Below are 20,332 nucleotides of genomic sequence, written 5' to 3'. Positions count from 1 at the left end.
GTCTGTGGAGAGAGGGCCAGATGAATGCCTAGTTAGGGGCGCACTAGATTGACAGGATGCGGGGGTTTTCATGATATTGGGGTGTATTTGGTTTAATTAATATTTGTATTTGCTCTTGGGTGCTCCTTGTTGGTGCCCCCCACCCAATCCCAATCCTCCCCACCTTTTTTATGCAGCCCTTGCCACTTAATCTACTAAACCCCTCTTCCCTCTTCTCCCCCATTAATGCACAAATAGGCTGACACCAGACATAATTTCACTGCATTTCTTACTTCCAGTAACTATATGCATGTGACAATAAACTTCCTTGTATCCTTGTATTTGTTTGTGTATGTTTGTTGTTTGTCTGTGTCAGTATGAGTGTGTGTGTGTTTGTGTGTGTGTGGGGGTGAGGGGGGATGCATCACTAAGGAACAAGGGAAGGAAGGAATCTATTCAAGAAAACCACCATGAATCCCACTCCATAATTATGTTCCGTATTAGAATGTCGGTTGTTTTTAAGTAACAAGATGTTAATTAGCAAGATGCCAATGGCTGATTTATCTGAGAAGGATTGAATGTTATTGAATTATTCATATTGGAGTGCAATGAAAACAGGTCACGAATAGAGATTGTGTGTGTGTGTGTGTGTGTGTGTGTGTGTGTGTGTGTGTGTGTGTGTAGAGCTGCTGCTGCATTGCCTGTGAGAGATCAAGATGCTGTGAACCCTCGAACGAGATTGACCCCAGCAAGAAGGAGTAGGGCACCAGTGCTTTGAAGTCTGTTTGGTCACATTAGTCAGTATCATTAAATGTCACTCTTCGATTTTGGTGAAAGGCTATTTGTGCGTAATATTCAAACCTCTCCTATCCATGCTTTTGAGGCAGTGTGTAAATTGTTTATGCCTTGGTCACTCTGAGCCAACATGTTTGTTTCAGTTTTACAGAGCCGTGACTGGGTATAAAGTCCAGAGGGTTTTTTTTTTTTAGTGGACTCACTGAACAAACGAAGAGCCCTGAATTTGACCAAAAAGTGTATTGGAAAGGAACTGCAGACCAGACATACCAACGGATCACAATGCTCTGCACTGGCTGAACTAACTTGACTGTAACATTTAAAAACCGTGTGGAACTGAGGTCAGGGGGGCCAAGAGACAAGAGGAGCTGTTGCCTATGGACCCTTTCAAGAGGGTTCCATTATCAGCATCATAGTTGGCCCCACAAGACTTCCTTTTTAACATTCCATATGTTATCTTAATGCAGAGGAAGTAGATTGGGGCCCAAATAGAACGTTCAAGCATTGTTTTTGTTTTTGTTGTTGAAAGGGTCTATTGCCTTATTGCAGTTCCAGGCCTGTGAGGAAGAGAGCAGAACACAATACAACACTCCAGGCTGGAAGAAGAGATGATCACTTCACAGGCACAAATGAGAAGTCATGGGGGTGCTGTGAAGAGGGCCTGACATAAAGCGACGGCTGCACAGGATTGTCTGTACTGTATGGAGCAAGGCTGCTGAGATTAGCAGTGGTAGTGTAGTGGTTATGGAGCTGGGCTAGCGTGCAGTTGTCCGTTCAATTCCCGGCTTCCACTGTTGTACCCTTGAGCAACTTAAGTTGCTCTGGGGACAATATGATCCCTTGTAATATAGCTGACATATGTAAGTCACTTTGGTCAAGAAGTCTCTGCTAAATGTAATGTAATTAAAAGTTGAAGGGTGAGCCACAGATGAGAATGGAGAAGGGGGACGAAAGGGCATCCTCATTGGCTGTGGAACAAAGCATTGCTTCCTCATCAGACAGCCAGGCTCTTCAGTGCACTCAGATGGATGGGGAAAGATGGAAATTCAAATGAGCTATGCTCCTCAAATAGGGAACTCTCAGGTGGGGGAAATGGAATTCAATTGTTACGTGACGTGATTACAGACACTCGGGCAAGCTGAGATATCTGGACAGATTGCACACTACAAGCTCAAAGCTGACTGGAGCTCAGTAGGAAGGAAACTTGGCAAGGCCATCAAAGAGCACTCGCACACCTGAGATTTCAGAATGTGATAACGCAAAGCTAGCAATGAGCCTTGACTGTAGATGACTAACGCTCAGTGACCTGGGCTATTTTAGGAAAGGTACATACATGCTTTGTGTTACTTTCTCAAGACAGTTAGGGCTATCCAGTTCTGCCTTCATTTGATATGATAGTACTTGTGTAAGTTTTATATTAGTTTACTTATATTAGGACAAATGTATTAAATTGTTATACTCAAGGAAAACCTTGACTCTAGTTGATTACATGGAAATGAACAGGGTTGGGTAGTAACGGATTACATGTAATCTGGATTACGTAATCAGATTACAAAAATCAAGTAACTAAAATTACCCCAGATTACAATAAAAAAATTGTGTAATCAGATTACAGTTACATTGTTGCTGATTACCTGGTTACATTTTATCATGCAAACAATGCAACTTTTTTATGATAGCCTAGCTATCTTTTAATTTGACAAGCTTCGGGCTTGCCAGTTCGATCCCCGACCAGTAGAAAAAATGTGGGCGGGGGAAGTGGTTGAGCACTGCTCTCTCATGCCCACATCCACAGCTGAAGTGCCCTTGAGTAAGGCACCTAACCCCTCACTGATCCCCGAGCGCCGCTGTAGCAGGCAGCTCACTGCTCCGGGTTGGTGTGTGCTTCACCTAACAGTGTGCTCTGTGTGCTTCACTAATTCACGGATTGGGAGACCAAATTTCCCTCACGGGATCAAAAGAGTATCTATACTTACTAACTTACATACTGTTGGGGCAGGTCTCTCGGCACACTGCCTGATCTTTTCCTCCTAATCTTAATGTAGCCTCTTGTTTTAGTGTTACCGTTTACTTTGAGAAAGTCACCAGGTCCCCCTGGTTGAAAAACATCCCAAAGAATAATTTTCTCAACCCCACAATTGAAATGGACATGGTGTCATTCAATCTCAGGCCATGTCCCTGGGTCAAAAAAATCCAGCGAAAGCTAAATTCAGTGTCCAGGTGTGCCCTTATAAAGGTTAAGCTGAGTTGTGCATGTTTGGAGAATAGTGATCCATGATCACATCCATGATGACTAAGTGATCAATTTTGGGATGGGGTGAAAATTTCAACCACCAAAACACCACCCCCAAAGTGGAGAATAGCTATAGAAATGTATTAGTTTTGGGTGTTTTTCAGACAATGGGACCTGGTGACCTCAAAGTAAATGGTAACACTAAAACAAGGGGCTACTTTAAGATTTTTGGAGGAAAAGATCAGTTAATTCGCACAGGAATGCTTTACTCAGAGCAAAGATATTTCTTAGATGTAATGAAATAATAAAGAGAAAAATAGAATGAGAATTCTTTCATCAATTCAGTGGTGGTGTCTTTTACTTAAGGGACATATTTATTGAAGTAATCTAAAAGTAATCCTAAAGTAATCAGATTACGTTACATGTTTTTGGTAATCCAACTGATTACGTTACTGATTACAAAAATTGCCATGAAATCTGTAGTCAGTAATGAATTAAATTTGAAAGTAATCTGACCCAACCCTGGAAATGAATATGTGTATATGTATGTGAATGGCCTCCTTTTCAAACCAAAACCTTTAGTGCTCAAATAAAAAAAAAAAAAAACATCCTGTTCAAAACAACATGTATTAGGCTTACTTATATGTAGTCAATTGCTATCTAATTGAATTAGATATGAGATATTTCTCCAGTGAAGGGTGTTGTGAAAATAATTGGCTCCAGTAGGAGCATATGGACATGTGGAGAACATGTATACTAGTGATGCGAGTCCTTTCTCAGCTCAAGCATGTTTGATTTTCAATTTGTTTTAATCTAGCTTCACCAATGAACTGAGTGCTTTTGAACAAAACATGCTCATCTGCGCCATTCAGTCTCTTCACCCACATTTATTAAGCTCATCTCATTAGTCATTATTGATACAGTGTCTAGCACAGCAGGAGATACACTTGTGAGACTTGTGTGTAGCCTAACATTTTCTGACAATTTGTTTTGCTGTAATGCCCAACAACCACAGATCCCAAATGTCATCATTTAAGAGACAGTTAGTCACTGTGGCTGATTGCTTGTTCAGTCTGCAGCTGAGTACTGTGGGAACACATGCAAATGCTGTGGCAGCTACCCTGGCACCGTCTCCGCAAGGGCACCGTCTGGCAGATGGCAATGGGATTTCATTGTTGGAGTCGTGTGTCTGACAGGGGTGCTTTCATTGTCAGTTAAAAGAACAACTCACCCCCAAAAATGTTACTCACCCAAATACACGATACAATTTGTTGTAGCATAAAAGAAGCACTTTGTCATCCCTTTTTATCTCCCTAAGTGACATTACGTATTGTGCATATTAAGTAGCCTACATGCAGCTCAATTTAGCATTTTCTGTTAGATTGAACCTAGTACCTGGAGATAAGTTCATATGTAGATTTGTCTGTTTCCTGGATTCATCTGAAAATAATTCCCTCCAGCCCCTGGCAGGCAGCATCACATGGACTTCTCCCTCTATTTGGTTTTGCATATACTCACAGAAAGACCCCCCTGAAGCAACCTTGGGAACAGAACAGCCTGACTGAGAGGAGTATTTTTCTTAACAGTAGGTTAGAATACTCTTCACACCTCCAACACCAAAAGTGATGATGGAGATATTTTTTTTTCCTCTAGCTAAAAGCCCTGCTGGCCTTTTCAAACTGACGAGACTTATGTAGTGTGGAAGTGAGTCATGCAACGTGTATGTACATACTGTGCAGCTGAGTTTGCTACCAGGCTGTGGCGTGGACAATAGGCAATGTAATGCAGTGCTGTAGTTTGAGTCACACACATCATGTACCACAGAGCTCTGTGAGATTCAGTCATTCGTGCTGGACACAAGTGCTCAATCACTGATCTGCTCTCTGTTGTATGTAGGGGAGAGTGGGGTAAGATGAGTCCTTTTTTACATTGTTCATCATTCTAATGTGTCAAAGAGGTTTTGTTTTGTAATCCTCACACCAAACAAAAATGTAAAGTCTTCTACTACTTCTGTAACCAAAAACTCTTTGACAACTTATAAGGGTAAAGAGATATGCTCTCTGCAAAAAAGTTGGTCTCGTGGCACAACTTACCCCATATGTCTCTTTAGCTCTTAGGAACCATATAGAATGAGTTCACAAAATCAAGGCAAACTTAAAAATAACGGATGCAATTCAAGTAGTTTGCTGGCTCAACTTACCTCAGCCCTGGCACATCTTACCCCACAACCACCATTTTGAAAGAAAATGCTTCTCACAACAAGCTATGGTAACACTCATGATTTTGTTTTGCTCTCACATCATAGCTTATAAGGGCACTAATTTAGGTGTAATGCTTTTGAATGTTGTTATATTCACATTTTCTCTGAATCGCTCTAACTCTGGACATGAATGGAATCCACTTGGAGAGCATATGTATTACTCATATATTTCTTACCACATTTGCCATGTACGGTACCTTAGTTTCCACAGATTGTAAGGAATGACAATCTCTCTTCCTTAAAATGCTGTCACATGATCAAATATGTTTACAGTTTCCTAGAAAAAAGGAGTGGCTCATCTTACCCCTAACTTATCCCGCTCTCCCCTAATTGAACGGTGAGACAGAGAAGAGGTACTTGATTAGCCTGACGAGCCAGACCCACATCAAGATGTAGGGTCTTGGAACTTGCCATTGGCACTGCTCAATCTGAGGGGTGGGATAAACGGTTGTCTTTCAAATGTCCTCTGCACGCAATAGGATAGCACTTCAACTCATGAGTCCCATACATTTTCCCACCAGCGGAGCTAGTTGGCTAGTTGATCAAACTTTTGCCAATTTAAAAAAAAAGCTTATCCATCTTCTTTGTTTTCAAGTAGCAGGAAATTCACGCGGAACCGTCGCCGACTCTACAGGGTCAGCGCCAGAGAGCAACGGGTGGGGGGGCTATGAGCACTGACAGCACCTCACCTCACTTTTAGTTAGTTACTTTTCCAAAATTGCCAAATAATACAGAGCATCATTTGAGCCTTTTGGTTAACTGAAACAATATAATCATTGGGGAAAACTGTGCAAAGACATAACTGTTAAATAGACTAGAACGCAATGGTTAGAATAGCCTAATATAATATAACGAATTGATAGCGACACTCACAGCTGTCCATTCAAAAGGTTTATTAGCTGAGAACGAGAGCAGGGACACAGACACAGACACTATACACACGGAGCACGTCAAGTAGGGGAGACCGGGTATGGTTGTAACACATTTTTCTTCAGCACCTAAAACTACCATTTCTTTTAAAGCTACAGTTCTGGAACTTTTTGGCAAAGTACCCACATTTGTCTACAAAGTGGCAACCATTTAAATCCCAACTATATATTAGAGAATTTATGAGAGGGTATACAGATTTTGTTACAACCTACCCCACTACTGGGGTGGGGTAACACCTATTGGGGTAGATTGTAACAGGTAAAAAAATGCAGAAAAACAATGGAATTCCATTTGATATACTGATTTATTGCATAAACAGGGTACACAGGGTGTGAAAATAGATTCACCAACATATTGTATACCATACAATCCGTTCTTCACATAGAGAATGAAGATCATATTAACGTTTTTAAACTAAATATAAAAAACCACAGCGTTTATACTTTTGTGTGTGTATGTATTTGTGTCTCTCGTGGAAAGAGAGAGAGGGCTGAACAGTCACACACACAAAGATGAAATTAAACAGACATTAAATGGGTCTACTAGCCCCATTCCACAAGTTGTAACATATTCAAAAATTGTGTTACAACCTACCCCACCACTGTCATCCATTGTTTAGCTAGCTGTATTAGCATGGTGCTTTGACATTAGCAAGAGAGAGCTACACCATTCTTAACTAGAGAAACTATAGTTTTACCTGATGTAACTCATACAACTGTATCTACAATGGTAAAAGCACTAGAAAAAAATAAATCTAAAAAAAAAAGTTACTTTCTTACCTCAGATGTTGAATTTTTCTCCTTACTCCAGGATAAATGGCACTAACAACTTGAAAATGTCATGTGTGATCGTTAAGGAAGTCTGAGCAGTCAGAAACTGTCACATGGCTCATATCTTATCCCTGATTGGTGGAATTGGTGATGGTGATGATGTTACAACTCCCCCCATGTTACAACCATACCCGGTCTGCCCTACACACACACGCTACACATACAGGGGTGGACGCAGCCCCTCTCTCTGATTGATGGCAGAGTTGCAACGGTTTGGCTTGAATTCCCTGCTACTTGAAAACAAATATCCTATTGCGTCCTATCCTATTTAGAATTGATTTAGATTAAGTGTTAGTATAATTTGTAATTTTGTTATTTGTATTTTAGTATATTTTTATATATTGTATTAAGTGTTAGTATAATTTGTATTTTAGTATATTTAGCATATTCTTTATCTTCTACTGTCCTTACTGCTTAGTTGTGTTTTTATATTATATACTTTAATTACTCTTCTGCTGTTAAAGAATGTGTTTGTGTTTTATGTATGCTGCTGAGACCTTGAATTTCCCCTGGGGATCAATAAAGTATCTATCTATCTATCTATCTATCTATCTATTGCGTTCAGAGGGAATTTGAAAGACAACTGATTATCCCGCCCCTCGGACTGAGCACTGCGAACGGTGAGTGCCCAGACCCTACATTATAATGTGGGTCTGGCTCGCCAGGCTATATTGCACCTATAGGCCTAGGCCTACTAATATCGCAACATTGCACGCTATGTGATCGCTCAAAATGTTCTTTAAAGTACAGAACAAATTCTAACATATTTACAAAGTGGCTAGGTAGATGCACCAACTGTGATGGAAAGTTTAAAAACGAACAGGACACTCGGTATGGCTTTTAGTATTTTGTGCTGCTCTGACCATCCACTTTTATTGACTGTTAGTCTACTGTTTTTGAGTTTGGAGATGTACTGTTTTGCAGTGACAGGCTACGAATGCCGACTCCACAACTGTCGCATTTCCCAGCCAGGTCCATGATAGGCTTTTTGTCACTACATCCAAAAATGTCTCTCTGGATGAAGCAGGTTAAGACCCGTGCTGTTTTGCGCTCACTAAAGGGCGATTCCATCTCCCCTTAAAGTAGCCTACATGATCCAAAGCACTATAAGTCTCCGTTGCTCGAGTTTATCATTAGCACTGGACAATATTGGAAAATATAGGAAATGCGACGTGTCAGTTTGACCCTTCATTTACGTTTTTGCAATTTAGAGCAGCTCATCCATTCAGCGGTGCTTGGGTCATCCTGCGGTCAGAAACGCGAAAAAACTTTGTATTTTCCAATATCTTCCCAGATCTATCTTGACACCTTTTACTGAATTTCTTATGCAGCAGTGTCTAAAAACCCTACTGGTCGAGATTTATGCTCATTTGGCGTTGCAGGAGTGGTGGTAAATGTATCGGTGGCACTCACTGCAACAGTGTCCCAGTGTGCAGAATCCATCTTCGTTGCGCAATTTGCGCACATCACCAGTAGCATAGTTACACGTGTCAGTCTGTGTCATGTTTAATTTTGAGTAGGTTAAGTGTTCAACATCAGTGTTCAATAGGGGTGTCAATCTCTCATGTAAAAGACGATACGATTCACATCTAGATACATCGGCACGATTCGATACAAGAAACAATACATGTTCATAAAAAACGATTCAGTAAGATTCGATGCAATGCAATTCGATGCCATTCGATGCAGTTCAAGAATGGAAAGCATTCTGAAAGATTTTTTAGCATTTGCTCAAGGTGCACATTCATTTTATATTATCAGTTATCATGGTCATGGTTGTCAATTAGGCAAAAAAATGAATATGATTATCTAAACTGAGGTTTGTTTCATATACTGTATTGAAATGAAAAAAGAATAGTCTACATTTCAACCAAACACAGCAGCCAAATACAACATATTTTTTTATAGACTTTATAGATTTTTTAGAGTTATATCTGATTGTTTTCATGGAGCTGTAGCCTTGTTGAGATAAGACAATACCGAAATAAAATAAAACAGTGCTTAAGACACTCTTGGCCTTTTCTCATATAGCCTAATATGAATAAAATAGGCCTACATATCAATGAACTCTCTGGGTTTATTTTGTTCCAACGGTAGACCTAATGCAGAAACCTATAATGCCACAAGTCTGAGTGAATATGAACAAAATAATTGGCTAATAATTTGTGCATCGTTTTAACAAAGGCCAAATTATTATTTTATTATTATTTTATTAACATTAACCTGGCCCCCTATGGCCCGCCCTTGACACCGACGCTGTGACTCTATACACGATGTGATTGGCCTGATAGAAGTTTCATTTTTCCAGCTCGCAAGCCAACGGAGAGTTGCTAGACTACCCTGGCTGCCGCTAGGGTGCGTCTAGATTTCTAGGCTAATACTTGATGGATTCCCACCTAAAAGAAGAAGAAGAAAAATCCTCACAAATAAACAGTGGACATAAACATTATCTCTGTCACAGATGACCATACATGCTATCTGCTACTGCTACTGCCAATGGCAGCTTAGTTAAATGTGTAATTTGCCTTAGAATAGTTACCTTAGAATAGTTACCTTGCTAACAGTACTAAGACTTAGGCTATCTGATTATTTATTAGCTAAATGTAACTATGTTAGAAGTTTTTTCTGGCTTTTATCCAGACTAAGCTGAGACTTTTTCTGACATTTATCTACATCAAAAGCCAAAACTGACTGGTTACCATAGCGATTGACTTCATAAATATTGCAGTATCTCCTCCTGATTGTGGATTGCCATAGCTTTCAAGGCAACACATTGTTGCGTGCAGAGAATTCAGTCAGGAGTAGGCCTATCAGAAAAAATGGACACACTTGTGGCAAAGAACATGCTAGCATCTGTGTGTGAACAAGAAGAGCTGCATGAGGTGCATGAGAGATCCCAGTGCATGGACCAAAAACGCTGGCAAATGATTCTGCAGAAAAGAAGCAAAACCTATAAAGCTAACAGTCTAACAGCTAACACATCTTGCTAACAGTACTAAGACTATAAGGCTAAGAGGAAGATGTGATAAGTGGCGAGTGACAAGTCATGAGTGAACCAATCGTCATGGTTGTTCAACGATTACTTTGAACAATTTCATCTAAAAGAACCCACAAGTGACACATCGCATATAAATGTGTCAGCACTGATAGACGATATGCAGATTCTCTTCTATTCGGTTCTTATGGATTCACCATCACTGATCTGGCAGACTCGCAAATGCCCAATGGCTAGCTGCTGCAAGACAAGACTACAAATCATCACCTGGACCTGAGCTGCTACTCTTCTGTATGTATGTTATGTTAGGTGTGTGTGTGTGAGAGAGTAATACAGAGGTAGAGAGAGGAGTATGTGTACCATTCCTTTTAGAACAAGCTGACATTTTGCAAGGTTTTCTGGGAATAACACAGCCTGTACAGACACCTCGTCACCTATTGTTCTGTTTTGGTGCCTTCACAAAAGAGTTAAAAAAAAAGAAAAAAAGGTGACACTGTTTTGTTACTTAGCACTGCAAAATAAAACATGGCCAACGAGAGGAAATACAATGTGACCTGACCACCATGATGATTGTAGATTTGGGCCCCTGAAAAGCATAATGGGCTAACTATACATTTACATTAAATCAACACTGGAAGGACTTGAAACTTCCATTACTGTACATCAAACTGAAGTCTAAACATTGTGGACAAAGTGATCAGTTTGTCATTAACAGATTGTGACAATACACATTTTCAAAGCTTATTTGTTTCTCTGGAGAAAGAGTATAGCCTAGTGTTCCAGAGGCTGTATGAAGGCATTAGGAATCCAGTGGCTTGAGAACGTACTGTATAGTGATGATAGAGTTTATTCTGTCCACTAACACTTTAAACTAATTCCTGTTGAGATATTTCCCTCTGTTGAAGATATGGAAGATCATACACAGGATGTAATGTATGCTGATTTCACCGGATGTATTCAGGAAGAGCCATAGATTTTATGGATATTAGTCATCATCATAGTTTAATATGTAGATACATTTCCAGATTTCCCTCTACTCTTCCCGGAAAACATGTGACCCTCAGGATGAATAAAGTATTTCTCATCTTCTCTCGTCTCAAGTTTGGTGCTTTGAAATTATTTTGGCGTAACGTTTTTGTTAGTCGTTACAATACACAAACAGATTTTCACAAGAGTGAATTTCACAGGAAATGTCTCGAAAGTTAGGGTATTCTGGAGGACCGTAAACACTAATGAGAGATTTATTTAAAAGCCTTGCTTCAGTACGTTATTTTTAACGACTTGCAGAGAGCTTACTAAAGAGGCTTATTAAATACCCACGAGAAGTTGGAAAATTTACTGCGACCAATCTCTATACAGACTACTAACTACAATGACTAAGGATCATTGCAGTATAGCATATAAAACAATGTAGACAACAATATTCTATATTACTGTGATACAATTACAGTAATGTAGAGTATAAAGCAATTTTATGCACAACACAACACTTAAGTGTTGTGTTGTGCATAAAATTGCTTTATACTCTACATGATACAGAAAAATTGCTTTATACTCTACATGATAGAAAAAAATCCCAGTTTGTGGTTATAAGGGAAAAGACCAAATTACTACAGAATTCATAATTAGGCTACACAGAATATCTGCATCTAAGTGTACCCTCCACTTATGAAGGCTTCTTTCTCCTCATTATTTTCTTTCTTTCTTCCTTTTTTTCTTGATACTGGTGTATTGATTTATGTACATCACTAGACAACTCTAATGGTCTTTGCTTTTCAATTAAGCTGCAGCGAACCTAATATTGTGTTCCGGAATTAATTGCCAGCCCAGTGCATGCAAGGCCCTTTGGGCGCACACAGCAGAGATCCTTCGGGCTCCATGATTGGACTGCACGCCAGAAGAGTGCACCGTGGACAAAAACATGCAGACAGCTAGCTATATAAAACACCTGTCTGGGAATATGACTAGCCTCAAACAGCATCCACTATGCAGTCTGTAAACATGCAGACAGCTAGCTATAAACACCTGTCTGGGAATATGACTAGCCTCAAACAGCATCTATACTATGCAGTCTGTAAACATAGTCTGCAAAGTCTGGTCCAAACACACAAAAGAAGCAGGAAAGAAAGAAGGAAAAGGCAGCCCTTCAGCTGGAGGCTGGCATCAGGGCTTTAGAGAGGCTCTTTGAGGCAGTGTTGAAAACCATCAGAGGTGTGCATGCCACCTGCCTATGGGAGCCCACAGCTTTTCATCAGCACTCTTCTGATCCAGCCCCTTAGCTGCATCTCTAAACTCCTCTCGCACACCTGAGGTCTCCCTGTTTAGAGCACTATGCCTGATGAGAGAGAGAAGTTGAAAGCAGAATGCAAATGACAGACATTTGGGTGATGCAGACAGTACAATACAGTTCAAAATGCACATAATGTGTAGAGATGGTTTGTACCCCCCGGCCTAAACATGTGTGAAAGTCTCTCTTGTGGTGTTCATGCCAAGTGAAATTATTGCTATTATACATTAATTATTGATAAATGCTTACATGTCCATACTTATCAATGGAATGTCTGCATTTGCAGTGTCTACTAATAACACACTGTGTATGAGATATGGATTGGAAATGGCCAGTCTATACCAAATTAAAAGAGCACAAGTTTTCACAGGTCAGAGCAGCAACAGCTGCCACCTCCCTCGTCATGCTATCAAAAGTCTATGGAACTCCTCACAGGAAAACAATTCTGTCCGCTTGCTTACAAGAGCTGTGGAGTACCTCATAACAGACTGAGTAGAAGTGTGATCGGATATATGACTACCAAGGCCCAAGACTGCCACCACCAGGTGACAGCAGGCAAGTGAAGTTGAGACACAGCACAAGGCTCCTTCGGCTGGTTAGGAAAAGGTCAACTCCGACGTTTTTTTTTTTTTTTTTTTTGTTGACATATTAATGTAGGTAAACTGATGTAATTTTCATTATTGCTAAAGATGAATATTGAAAATATGTTATGTTATATGTTCTGTCACATTCACTGGAGGATCTTCCGAATGCTCTGAGATGGCATGTGATTGAGTAACGAGAAGAGAGCATGGGTTACCGGTTTATTACATGTCTTTATTGTTCAAGTACCTGTAAATAATAATAGCTGTACAACCCAGCACACTGGTAATCAGAGCACCAGGAGAAGAGCCACAGTACTACTGTACATATCCCAATGGTGTTGCTGGTAGCCACTTTTAAAAATGTACATATTTACATAGAAAAAGAGTTTATCCAAAGAGTGAGGATGCATGTCTGACAGACGTTTAGACAGACACTAATGTAGCCACTAAGGAAAACAAAATCAACCAACCCAAAAACAAACAACAACAAAAAAACATGATTCTTGTCCCTGGAAACAGACAACTAAGCGAGATGAAATTATGTAGTGGAGGCAAGGGAAGGGGTTAGAAAGGCACTCGGTGATGTCTATGTACAACAAAGGCCGGCAGCAGCGAGACAAGCTCGTCAGCGCCAGCCGTCACAGTAATGGTGGTTTCGTTTTGTTTCTGAGGTCACCTCTACCCGTGCCAACAGCGCCAGGGGGCACAACGACAATGGAATCAAGACAACACATTCGAGTACCGATACTGTTCAAGTTTGAGAAAAAGCCGTTCTGATCTATTTTTTATTTAGTTAATTAGTTTATCTGGATAACGCAAATAAGAGATATGTCTGCGTCCTTCCCCTCAAATGTTGTATTCAGCACATGGAGACTTGTAAGGAAATCCTTATCAAAAGATTTTTGATAGTGTGGAGCTCAGTGATCTTCAAATTAATTTAAGCTACGTCTTTTCAGAAAAGCAAAACTTCTCTATATAGTGCCTTCAGTGTGTCGAAGCCCATGTTATAGTAACCTTGTGTTATTCTTCCTAGCTGTTCCTCTCTGTAAACACTACTACCACAATGGCTACCTCACTCAGTCTTGCACCATCTTGTACTATCTTCTTACAAAATATTACCAAATAACAATGTGCACGATTGTAAAAATATAACTTGGTTTGGATCACTCAAATTATTTAAGTAAAGCAAAACAAAAAATAACAAAATGTCAAAATGGGTGAAAAGTATTAAACCCCTGTTCTCTTTGGTGTTTGTGATCTGTAGAAAATCTTTATGCTAAAATTACTTTTTTGTATAACAATGCATTCCAACCAGGCACCAAAATTAGCCATATTAAGCTAAAAGGCTACAATTCATCATTTAGTTATTTTTATCGTAATACATTAAGGTAAGTGTAAACATGATAACTGAATCATCCAATGGCACTCTGTCACTGGACCCTAGGATCTCACACACACCCTCTAAGATGTGTGCACGCAACAACACAACGATTACAAGCCTCCCGCACACAACACACATACAAAAAAAGCGCCATCCCTTCACAAATGCTGATACTTCAACAAGCCGCTCATCTTCACACACTGAAGTGTGAAAATACACAAGCACTTAAGATGGCTCACAGGAGCCCTGGAGTTGAGTAAATGCTGATAGCTCTGTTTAAAGTTCCTACAAGTTGGTGCGCTCACTGGCTGACATTTACCACCTGCTGTTGAATGAAGCCATTCTTCCAGTCGACGTCTGTGTTTGTGTTTCACTTGGGGAGCAGAACAGGGGGTTCAAAGTAGTTTGGAAGGAGAATTAATAAGGCCGGAACTGGCCTTTTTCAAAGCAGAGGGGTGTCTTTCACATGCAGCTCCCGACATGTCTGTGGGCTGCTGCACCACTACTACAATTTGGGACAGGCCTCGACTACACAACACACTGTGTATCTCGCTAGTACACAACACACTGTGTATCTCGCTAGTACACAACACACTGTGTATCTCGCTAGTACACAACACACTGTGTATCTCGCTGTCCAAAAACGTTGTTTCAGTAATCAGTATTGGTTCCAATAGCTACAGAAGGCATCCTCATGGGGTTAGGGAGTCTCAAGGCGACTTTCCTTTTTGTCTTTTTTAATGCAATTAGAAGTGCAGAGAGGACTAATGCCAGCGGACTACGGGCGATTAAATAGCAGAATCATGGGGGGGTTAAAAGCACTTGGTAATACATGGGGGCTATGGTGTCTAGGTTCCCACACAGGCTCCAGAGATTTAGGCCCTGAGAACAACCTCAGATACTGCGCCACAGCTTCGATAAGATCTCAATCAAATAGCTTTGTCTTTTAAATATTTAAATAGATATAAAACTTTTTAACTCTCTTGTTTAAAACAAACAATCTGTACACATCTGGTACCAGGTACATATAAAAAAAATTACAAGTTGTTACATTAGAAAGGATACCTTCCGTTTGATAACATCATATCAAAAATATGCAGCTTTAGTAAACAGATTCATAGTAATTTTGTTTTTGTCCTAGTCAAACTTTTGTCTTTCGCAATGCTACATTACATTTCAGTTAGAAATATACCAAAACAAGGTAAGAGTATGATTCCTCTTTCTTCTTCTGCTTCATTCTCCATCAGTTCATTCTTCCAGTCTCTTGTTTGTCGCTTTCCATCCCATGCACAGAGCACTAACAGCTGGACTGAGTCCACTAGCAGCTGGGGGAGTAATCCAACAGTCCGTGTGCAAAGGTGGAAGCCCCTGGTGCCATTAGCATGGGGTTCCAGCGTGACCCTCGGGGAGAATCCTTCAGTCTAATGCGTGCAACCTCAGCCTCTAGCCCTCCGCTGAAAAACACATTCCCATACCATTTACTCTGCACCTGCTTGCGGCCCACTTTTCCCTTTCTCTCTCTCTCTCTCTCCCTCCCTCTCTCCCTCCCTCTCTCTCTCTCTCTCTCTTTCTCTCTCTCTCAGAAGCCATTTCAGCACTCCAATAACCACCATCATGCTTCAGGTTTTCCTCATCACAGTCTCGCTTTCTCTCTCTCGTTCTTTTGCCGTCTTCACACCATGGACTCGGCCTCAATCGATCTTCTCCACTTTCCCGATGATCTTTTCCTCGAAGATGGGCAAGATTGCGTCATCTTCGCGCACCTCCTCAAACACCACCCCGCAGTCGAACTCGTCGCTCACTTTCTTGAAGTAATACCTGGGAAAGGGCATAAGGGGGAAATGGCATCCATTTACACAGAGGTCTTGGAAAGGAAAACGATTCCAACACATTTTCCACTGGGTTTCGAGTGTGTTGCATCAGTGTTCGTGAATGTGTGTCACATTGCTGTGCGTTTAAGCAGAACATATAATTCAGTGCATTATTTGACTTTGCATGTATTTTTACAACAGTATAAAGGAAACATATCCAGAACACAACATCCAGACTTTTTTTATTAAGAATAGAGTGGTCTAAAAACACAACACAACACAACACAACACAACACAACACAACACAACACAACACAACACAACACAACACAACACAACACAACACAAACACAACACAACACAACACAACACAACACACACACAAACACAAATCTGTTTGGTGTCTTGTAAAACTTATCATTTCTGCCTGAACTCAGACACAAATCTGTTTGTCTTTCGTTCCATCAGTCGTTGTTGCATTGTGTGTGTGTGTGTGTGTCCGTACCTGTAACTCCCTTTCTTGGTCAGCAGCTCCTTGAACTGTCCCAGTGTGACGATCCTCCCTTTCACTGAGGTTCTGTAGGGGATGGGCTCTCCGCAGAAGTAGTAGGCCACCGTGATGTTGTCGCACGGTTGCTTCTTCACCGGTTTGTGTCTGCAGGCAGAGAAGCATTTTAAACAAATCATCATGAGTTACAGAACAGCACGTCAGGCTCATTTCAGGACCACTGAGTGTCCTTGTTTTCCATCCTCAAAAGGACATAATTTGCTGTTTACAGCCCCACACTGCATCATCATTACAGATGGACAGTAGAAAACGGCAGTTTGTGTTTAAAAGGTACAAAATGGTCAATGGTCATGGTTGTTGGCAACAATGGTAAGAGGTAAGAGCCAGCGATGGCGGGTCATTAAAAAGAGGAAGGACCCTCCAATTTTATTGTCATATTTACCACCAACATTTTCCACATCAATGAAGGATAGATCCCCCATATTTGAAACTGTGTTGCATGCTAAAAGGAGTGGTACTGTTAGTGCCACACTGCTACCATTTAAACTAAACTACGTAAGAAACAAACAGCCTACTGGCCTACTGACCACTGCTACGTGCTGCTAGCTATGGATAAGGAGCAGGGAAATGACAGGGGAAATGGCCGGAGAACTACAGGGACAAGGGTCTGGAGTCTGGGCTGGGCATGGCCTATGAGAGGGAGAGGCATTTGGGTGGGGTGGGGGGAGGGGGCACTGTGCAGGTGGTGATGGGGTGAGGGTTGGGACGGTGGGGGGTGATTGGAGGTTCTAAGAAGGGCAGCGGGACGTACTCGGGCTCAGAGAGCTCCGTGTCGGAGACGGCCGGGACCACGCTGAGCGGGGGGAAGAGAGCGGGCCGGACGGCGGCGCGCCCCCTCTGGATCACCTCCAGCACATACCTGAGGAACAACCCCAGCAGCGCAGTTAGAGAAGAGAGCACAGCACAGCACAGCACAGCACAGCACAGCACACACAACCCACACTACACAACACACCCAGAGGTGGAAAACTTTGGCTTCAAAAAGGTAAAAGTCTTCCCACATAGTATCTGTTCTAACCATTCAGGAAACCAGCTTATTCTAATAAGCACAACTCGTAGGCCAGCCAAGTGAAAACACCCATTTTAGGTGGTAGGTCTCTCACTTTCTGAGTTCCGGAGTTTTCCACCTCTGAGCACAACACAACTCAGGCACACCTGTAAGGGGCCCATAGGCACCTAGACACTACACAAACACTCAAAATAAAAGTCTCTCTCTCACACACCCAAACACAAAACACACACACACACACACACACACACACACACACTCATGTGGCACACATGCACAGCTGAGATGGCCATGCAGGCCCATGTGACACACAGACACTGCCTTGAAAAAACACATCTAAATCTCTTGCTCGTTTATGGGAGGGAGACACCAAAAGGCAACACAAACAGAGAAACAATCTGGGGGGGGACCGAAGGCCACAGCAGAGCAGGGGGTGGACAGGGAGAGCGCATGGAGGCCAGATCATCTCCATTCCCCATTACTGTGCTTCCCAATTCTCTCTTTCCTCTGTGCAGCTCAGGCTCTCTGACACCCCACGACACTAATAACACTCTGGAGATGCACCATGTGTCGAGATCAAAGGCACGCCACTTGCAATCAGAGCTCTTCATCCTTCTGCGTGCAGAGAACACTGAGCTGATGCATTATTTGTAGGCTCATGCGTTCGATCCTGCCCTCGAGTAATCAAAGAGAGGTCGGGTCACTCACTGCCAAGTCACTGACAAGCTTTAAGCCTGATTAGCATGCGTGTAGACATTACATTTTGATCCCACAACTGTTCAGAACTCTTCCTTTGATTATGAGAATTTCTAAATAGCATGACCGTGGATGGAAACAAATGCAGAACAAACACAAAAAGCAGGATGCTGGGCTGGCTAGGAGGATGTATGTTTACACCACTCTGCTTGTGAGTTAGTGACTTGCACATCAATCTTTCAGTTCCAATTAAATGTAACTTGACTCGCTCGGACACACTGCATTTGGAGAAGTGACAGTGATGGCATTTGACTGCTGCTGCATGGATTCCATTTTGTCAAATGTACATGCAACAAATTGGCAATCAATTGTCAAGATTGACAAATGATCCTGGTTACTGAACCAGATGATGGCATTTTACATCACCATCCACCACAGACGAGAGACGTTCAAACAAACATTTTTTCCCAGCTTGAGCCGACAGCAATTCATTTCGCCACGATTTGGTTCAATAATCATTCCATTATCCAACTGACAGGAGTAAATTTTGAGGGAAAAGGCCCTCTCCGCAGAGCAGAAAGAAAAGCCTGGCAGTGACTGAAACATTTCTCACAAGCACAGAGCCTGCTTCCCAGCCAACGTGGACGATGCCAAGAACTCCCAGAATGCTTTACGTTGCGTTGCGTTGCGCGCCAAGGCCGGCGGCCGGGGCGGGCAGCAGCGCTCTGCTCACCTCTGCTTGCTCTGCAACGTGGTGCTCTTCTTCCTCTCCTCCTCCAGGCGCCGCCGCGCCTCCTCCAGCTGGGTGAGGGGGTTGGGCGCGGGGTTGGGCGGCATGGTGGGGTCCTGGATGAAGGGGTGCGACGGCTGCACAGTGTTGCTGCGGAGCTGCGCACTCACCCACGGGTGCACGGCACCCGGACGCTCCACCGAGCTTGGCCGCGACGTCTCGTGGCTCTTCTTGGATCCAGAGACACTCCTGAGATAGAGAGAGAACAAAGTTTCAGGCAAAAGACAGCACACTTTTCACACTGTATACAAGCACTTCACTTTCTCCAATATGAGCCTTTACTATATGTATCTCACATGCTCTTTACAATTTTACTTTTTTGTGTGTGATTTTTATGGATGTGAGATATATGTGTGTGCGTGTCGTTTGTATAAGCTACTGGCTGCCCAAACTTTCCCTCAGGATGAATAAAGAAAGTATCTATCTATCTATCATTACTTGCCATGTTTCTCATTATTGCTTATTGACTAGAGACAGGATCTTTTTTCTTTAATTCAGGATTCAGGTGCATACGACATTGTGGAAGTGCTTGGATGTTGCTATAGAGGGTTTGAAGTAAGTAACCAACAGAACTAAGAACTAGTAGAACCAACAAAATATTTATAATATAGCCTAGTAGTTTACATTTAGGGTTAATATCCTAGGTAGGTATTCACTGGGATAACACACAGTGAGCTTGTTCATGATGTGGGCCTTGATCCTCGTCAGGGTTTTGTATATGATAATGACTGCTGGCTAAAGTGAACACACAGTGAGGTGAAGCATTCACTAATCCCGGCGCAGTGAGCTGAAGGGTCAAGGGCACTTCAGCCGCTTCCTACTGGTCGGGGTTCGAACGAGCAACCCTCCGGTTACAAGTCCGAAGCGCTAACAAAGTCCTTTTAGGCAAGTCCCTCCACTCGGCGGCCATATACCAACTTTTTTGGGCACTCATCGGGCACAGTCTTTGGGTCGAACTTCTTGGCGTCGCGCCAAGGCCAGCGACACCAATCTTGCTCCAGCGGCGAGATCACAACACATGATTGGCACGATGTCTTCACAACACACCATATGATTGGCTCAATGTATTCACATCACACCACATGATTGGCTCAATGTATTTACATGTCGACGTTTTGCCGCGGAAGGGGTGTGATATGCGTAGACAACGGCCATATTGGCGTTACAAACTAACCCCATGTATT

The 20,332-nt window shown here is 42.0% G+C and overlaps 1 protein-coding gene across 9 annotated transcripts in view; it reads right to left on the bottom strand.

Moving 5' to 3' along the window:
* Positions 1-13,104: 13,104 nt before the first annotated feature.
* axin1 (axin 1) overlaps positions 13,105-20,332 on the bottom strand; it is a 47,967-nt gene continuing 40,739 nt past the window's right edge. For 8 of the 9 annotated variants that reach the window (XM_048245894.1, XM_048245891.1, XM_048245896.1 and 5 more), the window contains 4 exons: positions 19,092-19,337; positions 17,405-17,512; positions 16,591-16,740; positions 13,105-16,092 (listed from right to left, as the gene is read on the bottom strand). In XM_048245894.1, the coding sequence (XP_048101851.1) occupies positions 15,966-16,092; positions 16,591-16,740; positions 17,405-17,512; positions 19,092-19,337 (631 nt within the window). In that variant the 3' untranslated portion in view covers positions 13,105-15,965. The remainder of the gene's footprint in view (positions 16,093-16,590; positions 16,741-17,404; positions 17,513-19,091; positions 19,338-20,332) is intronic. The other variant, XM_048245898.1, reaches the window with a different exon arrangement.

Source organism: Alosa alosa, chromosome 6 (assembly GCF_017589495.1).
Source record: "Alosa alosa isolate M-15738 ecotype Scorff River chromosome 6, AALO_Geno_1.1, whole genome shotgun sequence".
In the NCBI taxonomy this organism is placed as follows: Eukaryota; Metazoa; Chordata; class Actinopteri; order Clupeiformes; family Clupeidae; genus Alosa; species Alosa alosa.
The sequence above is the reverse complement of the archived record's forward strand: the minus strand, read 5'-3'. Positions and strand labels throughout refer to the sequence as shown.